The following is a 15,190-nucleotide window of genomic DNA, read 5'->3' on the forward strand; positions in this document are numbered from 1 at the left end:
ATTGATCCCTGGGGAAACACACAGTGGTCCTGGGATCAGCACAGGGATCACTTCCTTAAACCTAGCTACAGCATTATCTGAAAGACATCTGCTATAGTAAGACTGTGCTCTGAGGATAGAAGAATCCTTAATCATAAATGTAAAAGTGATCAAAGAATGGTCTGACAGGAGTGGATTCTGAGGGAACATTGACACATGTTCTACCTCAACACCATAAGTCAGAACTAGATCTAGGGTGTGGTTGAAGCTATGAGTTGGTTGGTTTATCTGCTGGAGGAAACCAACTGACTCAAGTAAATGAAGCCATTTCTAAAGCTGTCATTTATAACGTCTACATGGATATTAAAGTCTCCAATGATAATGACTTTGTCCGTTCTAAGGACCAAGTCAGATAAGAACTCAGAGAACTCAGACAGGAACTCTGAATGTGGACCAGCAGGGGGCCGATATGCAACTACAAACAGAAGTGGCTTTTCTGCCTTCCAGTTCAGATGAGTGATGCCAAGAGTCAGGCTTTCAAATGAACTGAAACCATGTTTTGGTCTGGGATTAATTAATAACTTGGAGTGATAGATTGCTGCCACTCCCCCTCCTCGACCAGTAACACGTGGAATATGATAATTAAGATGGGTAGGAGGAGTAGATTCATTTAGGCTAACATACTCCTCCTCCTGAAGCCAGGTCTCAGTAAGACAAAATAAATCAATGTGATGATCCGCTATCAGGTCGTGCACTAACAGGGATTTACACAAAAGAGATCTAATATTTAATAGTCCACATTTAATTGTGATATTAGTTTCTCCAACTTGTGCTTCAGTATTAATTTTAATTTTATTATTAATTTTAATAAGATTTTGGTGATTGACCGCTCCCCTGCTCTGTGCTTGGTGAACTTTTAACCGTGGAACAGAGACTACCTCTATAGTGTTAAATATGTTATTGTTGGCAGATGAGGGTTCTAAGGAAGCAGCAGAGAGGTGTGTAAGACTACAACTCTGCTTCCAGCTCATCCGGGGGAATCCCCAGGCGTTCCCAGACCAGCCGAGAGATCATCTTTTTAATAATCTTCCACAATCTAGTCCAGGACGTGCCCTTTGTTTACCCTGCTGAATGCCTCCAACAGGGTGACTTTGGATCGATGACGATGACGCACCTCTATCACGGTTTGCATTACTAACCAGAGGGATTTATTCTGTGGATTCTGTCTTGTCAGGATTTACCTCCTGCTGTGTGTGAGTCTGGCGATCAGTTTGGAACATTTCTTTGTGGTCAATAAAGTTTGTTCTTTGATTTCAATGTAATTCTTCTCTGCTGTATTTGGGACCAGTCTCCATCTGAGACAATTAGATGTCCTTGACAAACAGTATTCTGTCTGTATCTGTGTTCATGTTAATGACATTAAAGCAGTGGAGTCATGAAATCTCCATGTTTGTGTCTCTGACAGCAGGTCAGAATATAAACTCATGAATGAGGTACAATTATTGAAAGAAAGTCGAAAATTAAAGCAACAGTAGTCAGAAAATTAACTTAATAAAAGGTTTTATTCAACTCTCAGTGGAAAAAGTGTGACTCCTCCTCATGTGTGTCTGTGTTTCACTAGAACAGGTGAGTTTCTGTCTTCTGCAGAACATTTGCATGTTTTTCTGCATGGTTGCTCCTCAGAGTTTAAAGTTCTGATGTCACAGAGAGTCTGAACTCTTTTCACGCTCTCACACTGAAAACTTCAGCATCACCATGTTGTCAATAATTCTGACTGTCATCTTTCTGAGTCAGGGTGAGACTTTTCAACATTGTTTGATTTCATCCTCTTCTTCTTTCCAAGGAGGCTGAAATCATTTCATTTTTACATCATAACTGCTCCTCCAGGCTCTTTTCAACTGCTCTTTTTAACATTTGTTGTTTGTCATTTCAGAATCTTCTGCCAACAACTTTCTGACTCAAGCTGATAAATTCAAGTCTGTTAGTGTTGGAGGGTCTGTGACCATCAGCGCCACAGGAAGCTCAAATATTGACAACTATCTTCACTGGTACCTTCAGAAACCTGGACAGGCTCCTAAACTTCTGATATACAGGGTATCAAGTCGCTTCACAGGAACGCCGTCTCGATTCAGTGGCAGCAGATCTGGTTCTCAGTACACTCTAACCATCACTGGTGTTCAGGCTGAAGATGAAGCAGATTATTACTGTCTGGGCTACCTTGGTAGCGGAGTGTTGACACAGTGATTTAGAGCCGTACAAAAACCTCCCTCAGTGTGACTGAAGTGAAAACAGCAGCTGCAGCTGCAGATGATGAAGAGTCACCAGCAGAACTGGTTCAGTCAACACCAGAGTCACCAAGTACAAACCAGATTCATTTAAACACAAGTCAAATGAGTTTAAAAGCTTTAAAATAACCATGAAAAATACACAAATACTCAGTTTAACCATTATCCATTTTAAAATTTATAACTCACACAGGATTATTCGTAATAATCAACCATTAAATCAGTAATTACATTTACTCAAGTGCTGCTTCTATGTGCTTCTATCTTCTTTGTTTAATTTATTCTGAATATTTATGATATGTACAAATAATACAGAGAACATAAAGGAATGAACTCATACCTCATGGCCATCAGCAGGAGGGTCCTCCTACATGAGCCTGGTCCTGCTCAAGGTTTCTTCCTGTTAAAGGGTCGTTGCCACTGTTGCTTATTGGGGGTCAGGCCCTGGGATTCTGTAAAGCACCTAGAAACAATTTTGATTGTAACAGACGCTATATTAAGATTGATTGATACCGGCCCTGAAACACATTCATGTTCATATTTATCTAAATAAATCAATTTACAACAAGCTGAAACCATCTCTTCTGCTTGATTTATTGTTTTTTTACACTGATATTTCACATCTTATTCAACTATGATTGTCTGAGTTCTTCCCACTTTTCCCTTTCAAAAACAAATAAAACTAAAGACCAAACTGCAGTAAATGATGGTTGATGATCAGATTTCTCATCAATAATCACAACAAACACAGAGATGTTGGCTGAAATGATTGAAATGTTTATTTTGTGACTTTAAATTCACATCTGTGGACAGAAAATGAGTGAGGTGAGTTAGAGAAATGTCCAGATGAAAGCAGAGTCACGCTCATGCAGGAACATGTGAGCAGAAAAGATTTGTCGCTCCATCAAGATGTTGAGGACAGAAGCAGCACGGTTTCCAGACAGGAAGTGTTGCTGAACCTCTAGACTGAGCAGCTGTGAGGGTCCAGGGTTTGAGTGACAGAGCTCTGTCCACCCAGACTGGCCTCACAGGTCACTGAGTCCACCTTCTTCCACTGGTCTGCAGGGAGGTTCAGGGTGCTGCTCCAGCTGAAGCGGCCGTCACTCCCCAGGACCTCCAGGCTGTGTGAGGCTGATGTGGTGCTGCTGCCGCCCCCCACCTTCCAGCTCAGCTTCCACTGTGAGGGGGAGCCCCCGCTGGCCACACACACCAGTGTGGCACTGCCCTGCTGCAGCTCCTCTGGGGAGGGGGGGAGGACGGTCAGGGTGGGACGCACCACACCCGCTGGAGGAGAGACCAGAAAGACGTGAAGGTTTGGACACCATCAAATCTGACTGAGCCGTTAGCTGGTGATGACTGAGGACATTTTGACATGTTTGGACAATGTTGGACAGCGTGACGATTTTCTTCTCTTTAACTTCTTTATATACAGTCGAGAGTTTAACGTGACACAGGTGAAACACTGGTGAGAACACACTTCACATCTGTGGCATCTGTCTGTTTCACTTCCTTTTCACCACAGAGAAAATAAATGAAGCGTCCACGCAAAGAAAAGTTGCATTTATGGATATAATCTAAGAAAATCAGTTTTTACATTGTTAAACAGTCGGAATGTTGAAAATGACCAAATAATAATGAGATTAAACTACTCAAGGAAGGTTTTGAGCAATGAAAGTTGAGTCTAATTAACTACAAATGTTACATGTCCACAGAGAATTTAAAACAATTAACATTAAAATTGAGAAGCCAGTTATTTATTTTCAGTTTATAAAGAAACAATTTAATATAATCTTTCATTAATGATGATGTTTATAAAGTTGTGACTCAGATTGTATTAAATAATAACAATTAAAAAGAGACAAATGCTAAGGTCTCCTTCAAAATTGCTAAAAGTGTAAAAGTGAAAAAGATTCAAATAAAAATCTGTTACTTACAGTCAACGATGAGTTTGGTTCCTCCACCAAACGTGTACCACAGTGATACAAACTCATCAAGTGGTCGTACAAAAACCTCCTGCACTGTCAACAAGCAGCTACCCACTGAAAATTCACATCTTTTTCTCTCAAAAATGGATTATTACCAGCTGATTTAATGCACCAACATTTTCAATAGATTCAAACTGAAATTTCTCTTTGAATTTGAATGATTTGATCACTTTTACACATCAGTCTCTTTACATGATCAAAACTGATGTGGATCAGTTACAATATTCTCATTCTACATTTTAATTTATGCTTTAAAAAATGCAATTTCAAGTTATTTAAAATGAATAACATTTTACAAATTCAGCTCCAAAAGTTTCCAAGAAATTGTCATTTTAAAGCTAAAACTGCTGAATCCAGTTTAAAAATGCAAACATTCTCACATCAGCATCTGTTGTTGATGCTCAGCTGTATTTGTCAAATCTTTTCTTCAGTTCCATGAAGAAGAAAGTTGCTTTTAATCCAAGCTGTGTTTGTGTTGATTTTGTCTGCTCGTGCCTTCAGTGTGTTGAGAGCAGAGACATCATTTCCATAGAGAGGAGGCTTTGCATCATCAGCTGATCTGAGAAGGTTTATAGTGGTGTTAGTTCAACACTGCAGGACTCAGATCTGTCAGTCAACACAGCAGAAAGCACAAGCAGCATGACTCTCATCACCATCCTCATCTGGACGCTGACCTGCTGCTCTTTTACAGGTTTGTTCCCTCACAACCTCAAAGATGTCCTTGTGTCTTTTCTCTCCTCTCTTTCTGCTGATAAATGATGTGTTTTTGTCTGCAGGATGCAGCGGTCAGGTGACTGTGACTCAGCCTGCAGTGATCACATCTACTCCAGGATCCACTGTCGCTCTCACCTGTAAAACAAATCCTGCTGTTTACAGCAGCTGTTATAATGGACAATCAAATAGTGATTGTTTGGGCTGGTATCAACAGAAACCTGGACAGCCTCCACAGCTGCTAGTAAGACATATAATAAATCATTCAGGAACAGCAGCTCGGTTTAGTGGCAGTGGCAGCAGCACCGACTTCACTTTGACCATCAGTGGAGTTCAGACTCAAGATGAAGCAGTTTATTACTGTCTGGGTGGATATAGTGATGGAACATTCACACAGTGATTTAGAGCCGTACAAAAACCTCCCTCAGTGTGACTGAAGTGAAAACAGCAGCTGCGGCTGCAGACGATGAAGAGTCACCAGCAGAACTGGTTCAGTCAACACCAGCGTCACCAAGTACAAACCAGATTCATTTAAACACAAGTCAAATCAAGTTTAAAAGCTTTAAAATAACCATGAAAAATACACAAATACTTAGTTTAACCATTAATAGAGGAATGATATATTACAAGTTACAGCTGCCAAAAAAATTATTAGTAAAAATTAATCATTAAATCAGTAATTACATTTACTCAAGTGCTGCTTCTATGTGCAGATTTGATGAACTTTGCTTCATTTATTCTGAATATTTATGATACTGTTATTTAACAAATAATGCAGAGAACATCTAATCAGCATCAACTCAAACTCGTTCCATTTTAAATCCGTATCACTGGTTTTAGGCCACATCACAGTTTTCTCACCACCACCAGTTTAATCATCATCAATATTATAACTATCCTGGATGAGAGAAGTTATTTTACCTCCATATTCATGAACCTCTCTCAGGCTTTTGACTCAGTAGATCACTCATTCATCCTTGAAATGTTCAACAACACTGGTTTTGGTTTTTGTCCTCTTCATAATTTGTAAAAATATTATATTTTCAATGCATAACTGCTCATCTCATTTATACGCACATGATACAGTCTCATACTGTATCACAAGATCCTCTGAAATAACCATAAAATCCTCCTCAAACAGCATTTATGCATCTTAAAAACTGCCCCGAGCTTGCAGTTATTTTTTCCTTGGTGGAGATTCAGATTACAAGAATTAAGTGTCAGAACCTACGGTGGCTGTCAGCGGACAAATTCGATTTACTTTTTCCAGTCACGTCCAGCCAGGGCACCTGCAGGTCCCATCAGGAGGGATCTTCATCAACATTTAGGAAAAACAGTTCTGCTGCTAAGTGACCTAGAATGCTGTGGTGTTCATACACTGTCAGAAGCATGTTTTTATGTTTTATTTGATTTCTGATGATGTATAATAGAAAATAGACACTGGACCTTTATTGAACAGTCTATTTTTTAAAAGGTTTCTGTTTCTCAATGTTGTTTTTTGTTGCCTTATTTGCAACATGTGTTAGCTGTTTTTCTCTCTCACATTTTGTCAGTTTTTCCTTTAATTTGCATTTTTACAGTGAGAATCGTCTGATTTTTGTCTGTGGAGAAACTGGAGGCATTTCCCCGTTGCGTTTGTGTCTTCTGACTGGGGTTTTTCCAGCTGGTTTTGGACTGTGCTGCGGTCCAGAATTGAGCAGTGGAAACGGCCACATCGGTGTCTTGGTTCCTGCAACCAAATGTCCTGTTTCCTGACCTGAGTCACACCTCTGCCCTCTGCCCTTGAGCACGCCACACCTGAAGCCACACCTCTGCCACCACGATGTTTCCTTCCCAGATGGAACACAGTCTTTCACTGCTGCTGTGTTTGATGCCATCAGAACAGGGACACGGTGCCAGATGGTCTGCTGAATATGTTCAGGGCCCTAAACACGCGTATAAGCCTGAAATAATGTAAATTATTCTGATTAAAGCTGGATCTGAAGAGCTTTTGTCGAGATCACTGAATTACTGGGGAGTCTGGGGAGCTTCTGGGACAGTTTAAGTCATTCACAGAAACAATAACACCAAACTGCTGAAGAATCCACCTCCCATGTCAAGATAAACAGGCAGTGCAGTCTCAGTCTGGGAACACAAGAGGGAAGCATCTTTACGTGGTAGAAGCACCTCAAACCTCAGGCAGCCACAACAGTTCACAAGGAGACTGGAAATACAGGCGGAAACATTCAGGAAATGAGAGAGCAGGCAGATGTTCTGCAGAAGAATGCAGTGCAGACGTGAGGTTCTGGAGGAGCAGATCCATTAAGAGAAGAGAATCTGATTTTCATGGACCAAGAAAACCACAAAACTAATTACTAATAATGACATATTTCTTTTTTTTATATAATACAGATGTAGATGTTCTTATACAGTTTGTGAGGTAAATAATTAAAGATTCTGATGACATTTACAGGATTTCTGTCAGATATTTAACTGTTCAGGTTTTATATTTAATCAGATGAAAATATATTTAAGAATTTAATGGTACAATTTAATTGGAAATGGAGAAAAAAAAAAACAAGAAAATTAGTAAAATGTAAAGTGTCTCCTCCTCATGCGTGTCTGTGTTTCACTAGAACAGGTGAGTTTCTGTCTTCTGCAGAACATTTGCATGTTTTTCTGCATGGTTGCTCCTCAGAGTTTAAAGTTCTGATGTCACAGAGAGTCTGAACTCTTTTCACGCTCTCACACTGAAAACTTCAGCATCACCATGTTGTCAATAATTCTGACTGTCATCTTTCTGAGTCAGGGTGAGACTTTTCAACATTGTTTGATTTAATCCTCTTCTTCTTTCCAAGGAGGCTGAAATCATTTCATTTTTACATCATAACTGCTCCTCCAGGCTCTTTTCAACTGCTCTTTTTAACATTTGTTGTTTGTCATTTCAGAATCTTCTGCCAACAACTTTCTGACTCAGGCTGATAAATTCAAGTCTGTTAGTGTTGGAGGGTCTGTGAGCATCAGCGCCACAGGAAGCTCAAATATTGGCAGCAGTCTTCACTGGTACCTTCAGAAACCTGGACAGGCTCCTAAACTTCTGATATATTCTGTATCAAGTCTCAACACAGGAACGCCGTCTCGATTCAGTGGCAGCAGATCTGGTTCTCAGTACACTCTAACCATCACTGGTGTTCAGGCTGAAGATGCTGGAGATTATTACTGTCTGGGCTACCATGGTAGCGGAGTGTTCACACAGTGATTTAGAGCCGTACAAAAACCTCCCTCAGTGTGACTGAAGTGAAAACAGCAGCTGCAGCTGCAGACGATGAAGAGTCACCAGCAGAACTGGTTCAGTCAACACCAGAGTCACCAAGTACAAACCAGATTCATTTAAACACAAGTCAAATCAGTTTAAAAGCTTTAAAATAACCATGAAAAATACACAAATATTCAGTTTAACATTAATAGATGAATGATATATTACAAGTTACAACTGATACAAAATCATAAGTAATAATTAACCATTAAATCAGTAATTACATTTACTCAAGTGCTGCTTCTATGTGCAGATTTGATGAACTTTGCTTCATTTATTCTGAATATTTATGATATTGTTATTTAAACAAATAATGCAGAGAACATCTAATCAGCATCAACTGAAACTCTTCCATTTTAAATCCGTATCACTCTGGTTTTAGGCCACATCACAGTTTTCTCACCACCACCAGTTTGATGATCAATAATATTCTAACTATCCTGGATGAGAGAAGTTATTTTACCTCCATATTCATGAACCTCTCTCAGGCTTTTGACTCAGTAGATCACTCAGTCATCCTTGAAATGTTCAACAACACTGGTTTCTTCTCTCTCACCACATTAAACTGGAATGCAGACACAGACAAACCGGATGATTTAACGGTTTTATTTCCCACAAAACAGTAACAATAAGGTGAAGCTGCTGCTGACTGGAACTGGAGACAGACAAAACATGGGCAAGTGAGGGAAAGCTGGCAAACAAAAGCTCATACTTCTTCAAATGTTTTCACAGAAATGGAGCCAAGTGGGCCCTACAATGATCGGGGGATGAGTGGAGAAAGGAGGCAGTCTTTAAAGGTGCAGATCTAATCCACCGATAAGAGCAGCAGGTGAGGAAGAAGGTGCTTCGGCCAAAAGTAGATCCCCCTGGGAACAGGGCAAGAACAGAACAACACATGCAGGTCAACGACAACCAAATAAACTGAATCATGGTAACCCATCACTAGGGAGGTGCCTCAAGGTTCAATTTTAGGCCCTGTCCTCTTCACTGTTTGTATAAGATTTTCTTTTTATCGCAATCTCGCCTAAAAACAGCCATAAAATGTCTTCAAGCTTCTTTTAGCGTTCTACAGACAGCATTTTTTTCCCATCTTAAATCCACCCTGCATGCATAAAAACACTAAATAGATGTTTTTCTCACGTGCTAGCAGAACATGCTCTCCTCACATTTCCACTATGGTATGATAATTTCCATGGCTACCTCCACTTCCTGTCTTGAACCACCAGATGCTCTTCACCATTCTGCCCTTAGATTTATCACTGGAGCCCCTCTTCCACACGTCACTGTCCTGTATCTGTCTCGGCAGGGTGGACCTCCCCAGCTCAAAGATGTGACTTCCACCTGGATTTATTCATTTATGCGGCCCTCACTGGCAAACCTCCAAACTACATCTCTCCATTAATTGTTCAGTCCACTAGCACTTTTAGTGCCCACTGAATGAACTGGCTGCAACAGAAAATTCCCAAATCCGAGCTGAGCAGGGGAGTTCTGCTGTCTCTGGTTATGCCCGGTACACATCAGGTAACTCTCAAGCTCAACTCAGGTGTTCACTTCAGTCACTGTGAATCATGACTCACTAATTTCCTGTCCTCTATCTGTGCTTGGTCTTTACTGCTCTTTCTGGTTCTGTATTTTATTGTGTACAAAAGTGTTTGCTTATTTTATCTGATTTTATTTGCAATGTTTGTTTTGTACTTTGTCAATGCTGGTCGGAACTGTAAATGAGGCTAACCTCAGTCCACTCACAAGTTACAATAAAGTTGATGAAGGAACGAATGAATGCAGCCCAAAAACACATTCATGTTCATATTAGTGGATATGATCAATATACAAGCTGAAATCATCTCTTCTGAGTGTCTTAATTGATATTTAAAGTGTGATATGATTGTCTGAGTTTTTTAATTTCACCTGATAAAATAACTGAAAAACTAAAGACAACTGTGGAGTAAAGATGGTTGATGATCAGATTTCCACATCAATAATCACAACAAACACAGAGATGTTGGCTGAAATGATTGAAATGTTTATTTTGTGACTTTAAATTCACATCTGAGGACAGAAAATGAGTGAGGTGAGTTAGAGAAATGTCCAGATGAAAGCAGAGTCACGCTCATGCAGGAATATGTGAGCAGAAAAGATGTGTCGCTCCATCAAGATGTTGAGGACAGAAGCAGCACGGTTTCCAGACAGGAAGTGTTGCTGAACCTCTAGACTGAGCAGCTGTGAGGGTCCAGGGTTTGAGTGACAGAGCTCTGTCCACTCAGACTGGCCTCACAGGTCACTGAGTCCACCTTCTTCCACTGGTCTGCAGGGAGGTTCAGGGTGCTGCTCCAGCTGAAGCGGCCGTCACTCCCCAGGACCTCCAGGCTGTGTGAGGCCGATGTGGTGCTGCTGCCGCCCCCCACCTTCCAGCTCAGCTTCCACTGTGAGGGGGAGCCCCCGCTGGCCAGACACACCAGTGTGGCACTGCCCTGCTGCAGCTCCTCTGGGGAGGGGGGGAGGACGGTCAGGGTGGGACGCACCACACCCGCTGGGGGAGAGACCAGAAAGACGTGAAGGTTTGGACACCATCAAATCTGACTGAGCCGTTAGCTGGTGATGACTGAGGACATTTTGACATGTTTGGACAATGTTGGACAGCGTGACGATTTTCTTCTCTTTAACTTCTTTATATACAGTCGAGAGTTTAACGTGACACAGGTGAAACACTGGTGAGAACAACACACATCACATCTGTGGCATCTGTCTGTTTCACTTCCTTTTCACCACAGAGAAAATAAATGAAGCGTCCACGCAAAGAAAAGTTGCATTTACGGATAAAATCTAATAAAATCAGTTTTTACATTGTTAAACAGTCAGAATGTTGAAAATGACCAAACAATAATGAGATTAAACTACTAAAGGAAGGTTTTGAGCAATGAAAGTTGAGTCTAATTAACTACAAATGTTACATGTCCACAGAAAATTTAAAACAATTAACATAAAAATGAGAAGCCAGTTATTTATTTTCAGTTCATAAAGAAACAATTTAATATAATCTTTAATTAATGATGATGTTTATAAAGTTGTGACTCAGATGGTATCAAATAATAACAATTAAAACGAGACAAATGCAAAAGTCTCCTTTAAAATTGCTAAAAGTGTAAAAGTGAAAAAGATTCAAATAAAATCTGTTACTTACAGTCAACGATGAGTTTGGTTCCTCCACCAAACGTCCACCACAGTGATACAAACTCATCAAGTGGTCGTACAAAAACCTGCACTGTCAACAAGCAGCTACCCACTGAAAATTCACATCTTTTTCTCTCAAAAATGGATTATTACCAGTTGATTTAATGCACCAACATTTTCAATAGCTTTAAACTGAAATTTCTCTTTGAATTTGAACGATTTGATCACTTTTACACATCAGTCTCTTTACAGGATCAAAACCGATGTGGATCAGTTACAATGTTCTCATTCTACATTTTAATTTATGCTTTAAAAAATGCAATTTCAAGTTATTTCAAATGAATAACATTTTACAACGTCAGCGACAATAGTTTCCAAGAAATTGTCTTTTTAAAGCTAAAACTGCTGAATCCAGTTTAAAAATGCAAACATTCTCACACATCAGCTGTTGTTGATGTTCAGCTGTATTTGTCAAATCTTTTCTTCAGTTCCATGAAGAAGAAAGTTGCTTTTAATCCAAGCTGTGTTTGTGTTGATTTTGTCTGCTGGTGCCTTCGGTGTGTTGAGAGCAGAGACGTCATTTCCATAGAGAGGAGGCTTTGCATCATCAGCTGATCTGAGAAGGTTTATAGTGGTGTTAGTTCAACACTGCAGGACTCAGATCTGTCAGTCAACACAGCAGAAAGCACAAGCAGCATGACTCTCATCACCATCCTCATCTGGACGCTGACCTGCTGCTCTTTTACAGGTTTGTTCCCTCACAACTGTTGTGAATCTTCTCCTGGTGGTAGCCGAGATGCGTTGATGAGGAAGGAATCTTCGCAGACACCGACTTGGTTATCAAAGATGTTTATTGGAGAGAACAGTCAGGTATCAATCGGAAACTGCAGCATGCCCAAGGGAGGTTCGAGGTCCCGATGGTGAAGAACTCCGGGGTGTCTACCTCGATACTCCTTCTTATAGAGTCGAGTAAACACATTCTTTTCTGATGACCTCACACTATAACCGTATGGTCAACCCAATGGTCTGGTGTTCAGTTATGACCAAAAAAGGGAATAGTGAAGATGCTTCATGCTATACATCCTCCTAGTGAGAATCACCGGGGGCCCACAGGCTCCAGTGTTGTCTTTTAAGCTCCTATTACCTAAAGGAAGAAGACACCGGACACACATGTGGAGCATGTCCTAATATGGTGCTTAGGCTGGGTGTTAAACACATTACGGCCTTACAGATGTAAGCCTGCATAGAACGGGTCAGATACTACATATTTCCCCCCTTCGAGACTACATAGAGTCTCGAAAAATAAAGAATGACCAAGTTTTAATAAAAGTGATGGTGTCTAATAAAGTGGTATAATTTGAAAAAGATTGATTAATTAGACATGAACAATATGTGAAATTTAGTGGAGTGCGAGAGTGAAAAACCCATCCGACAGACCTCTTTCAGTCTACAACCATCAAAACACTTTAGACGGGAAAATTCTCTCACGGTCCCTCTGTCGACGGCGACCACCTATGGTACTCCAATCCAATTTGCAAAATGGTTATATTAGGAAGAGATTGGCAAACACATACAAGATACTCAGAAAAAATCAAAAATGTCCACGATCAGGCTGGTCGTCCCATCGGACCTTACCTTGGACCTTTCCCTGCCTAAGGACCCCTTTCCCTATACCAAAACAAGGAAAAAACTGAGTTCTCATAGCATCTGCCTACTAATGAAATTTCCCTAGTCAATTTATTAACACAAACTTCAGATATATGCATTAAACACATCAACAGTAATTTTCGAATCTGTAGTTCACAGTCCCCCTGATGAAGGATCTTCAATTGTTCCCCATCTTCATTCAGGGTCCTCCAGCATCTTTCACAGTTCACTTTGAATTTCTGAGTCCATTCCAACATAGTTGTCACCCCAACGTAGTTCCCCAACTACTGTCCTGGAAACAGAAAACAGAGGTGCCAGTATCTTTGCAAAAAAAAACATTGGTTTCATTAGAGAGAATACAATACAAACATATCAAAACATGATTATCACACAATTAAGTAAATTATGTAACCATTTCCCCCTTTGTCACCGGAACTACAACGGAGGAAAGGAAAACATAAACACCGTTAAATGCAAAGAGTAACATAAAGATATGACTCGAAGGTCACACTAGATACTGAATTACTGATTATACTGGATATTTATCAACCATCTCATCAGAAATGTCCTCCTCATCTGAATCAGCCAAAGCTTTGTCACTTAAGAGTGGCATCTGGACCTGGTCGGTAGGCATTACTACACCAATCCAACGCAATATCATCGCCTTGGCACAAGTTAATGACAAAGTACAAAAACAAAACATCACACTTAGTGACACTACGATGGCACTGAGAACCTGTACCAACATAGCTCCCATTGGACCAAATTTGTCCTGAAGCCAAGCCGTCGCTGATGTTCCTGCGCTTTCAGAAGGACCAAACGCATCTCTTATCTTCTTCAAAGCATCAATCACACTTGTTATGTTATCACCATTGTCACCATTGTCTGGAATCAAAGTGTAACATGCATCTCCTGTCAAGTTCAACGACACACACAAACCTCCTTCTTTGGCCAAGATGTAATCTAGCGCCATGTCATGTTTCAACAACGTAAGTCTGTGACTCCTCTGAGTGTTGGAAAGATGTTCAAAGCCTTTTATGGTTTCATTAGCAAAACCCTGCAGAGTGTAAGTAATATTGCTGAGGTACTGGTGGAACAGGTGTCACCAATGGAAATTGATACGATTGACATGATGTTTGGTTTGATTGCATGTGTGATGACTGATCAGGTTGGCTTTCCATCACTACTGCTTGCTTTTTCTCTTTGCGTTACCAGCTGCAGTTGAGTAAGTTTTCTGAAAGTTTCTTGATCTTGGTTTTTCAGCTCTTGCTCTTTTCTACGATATAGTTCAACCTGGTGAGCAATGTGATCAATGTAAACACTCTTAATCATGTTCCCAAGACCAACCACCTCTGCTATTTTACTACGCACCGGCAGTGGCAATCCCTTCTGAATTTTAGCTCGAATGATAGACTGCTCCATTTGATTAGTGTCGGGATCATTGCCTGTGACATTACGCCAAGTTTGTAGAGCTCTTGAAACGTAGGCTCTCGGATTTTCTTGTTCACCCAATGGTTCAATGAGGATATTATCAGGATGTATGCTGGTGGAAACGCGTCTTTCAGCGCCCCCCAAAACTGACCTCTTCAGCGTCATTTACTGCAGTTGCCATGAACCGAGGCATGCCAGCCTTCTGCAAAGGTCTTCCATGGCAGACACACCAATGAGATTAGCTAGGAGCCTTTTAAAGTCTCCAACAGCAGGTTGTGTTCCAATCAAAAGTTCCTCCAGTTTTGAAATCCAGGGGTGTGCCCCTTCTGAAGGATATGTAGCTTCTCTAATATATCTGACATGTCGGAGGTCTGCCAAGGTTTATACTCAAGATTTTGACCACGAACAACAACAGGGAACATTTTGTTAGCAGAGCTGTCTTTCTTTGAACGCAAGGCGTAGTCAGAAGTGATCAGCCTTGAAAGCCTCCCCTTCTTTAACGACTTACGCCGTTTTTCCATATCTTCCAATTTTCTTTCTAGCATCTTTTGCGCTTCTGGAGTTCCCGTCAAGCTAATGTCTAAACGACACTGTTCGATACCCCTTTCGAGATTTCTCAAAGAACGTTGTCTTTCCTCAGAGGAAGAACAATTGCCGTCTGAGTCTTCATCAGTGTCTGACCCTGA

At 40.7% G+C, this 15,190-nt stretch overlaps 2 long non-coding RNA genes and 2 gene segments (V, D, J or C); 2 read left to right on the plus strand and 2 right to left on the minus strand.

Moving 5' to 3' along the window:
- Window positions 1–3,020: 3,020 nt before the first annotated feature.
- Window positions 3,021–4,337, minus strand: LOC130521040 (Ig lambda-3 chain C region-like; the record flags this gene model as incomplete). The annotated part of the segment is given in 2 exon segments: window positions 3,021–3,548; window positions 4,199–4,337. Coding segments are annotated over 2 exon segments (462 nt in total), but the record flags the coding sequence as incomplete, so codon positions are not given.
- A 219-nt stretch (window positions 4,338–4,556) lies between these two features.
- Window positions 4,557–5,188, plus strand: LOC130521042 (uncharacterized). Its single transcript, XR_008949160.1, has 2 exons — window positions 4,557–4,940; window positions 5,026–5,188. It is a non-coding gene; the product is annotated as an uncharacterized LOC130521042 (long non-coding RNA).
- Window positions 5,189–7,642: 2,454 nt separating this feature from the next.
- Window positions 7,643–8,374, plus strand: LOC130521039 (Ig kappa chain V region 3547-like). The segment is given in 2 exon segments: window positions 7,643–7,749; window positions 7,888–8,374. Coding segments are annotated over 2 exon segments (351 nt in total).
- Window positions 8,375–10,257: 1,883 nt separating this feature from the next.
- LOC130521043 (uncharacterized) lies at window positions 10,258–12,179 on the minus strand. Its single transcript, XR_008949161.1, has 2 exons — window positions 11,437–12,179; window positions 10,258–10,785 (listed from the first exon to the last, which is right to left on the minus strand). It is a non-coding gene; the product is annotated as an uncharacterized LOC130521043 (long non-coding RNA).
- Window positions 12,180–15,190: the final 3,011 nt, after the last annotated feature.

Source organism: Takifugu flavidus, unplaced genomic scaffold (assembly GCF_003711565.1).
Source record: "Takifugu flavidus isolate HTHZ2018 unplaced genomic scaffold, ASM371156v2 ctg659, whole genome shotgun sequence".
Classification (NCBI taxonomy): Eukaryota; Metazoa; Chordata; class Actinopteri; order Tetraodontiformes; family Tetraodontidae; genus Takifugu; species Takifugu flavidus.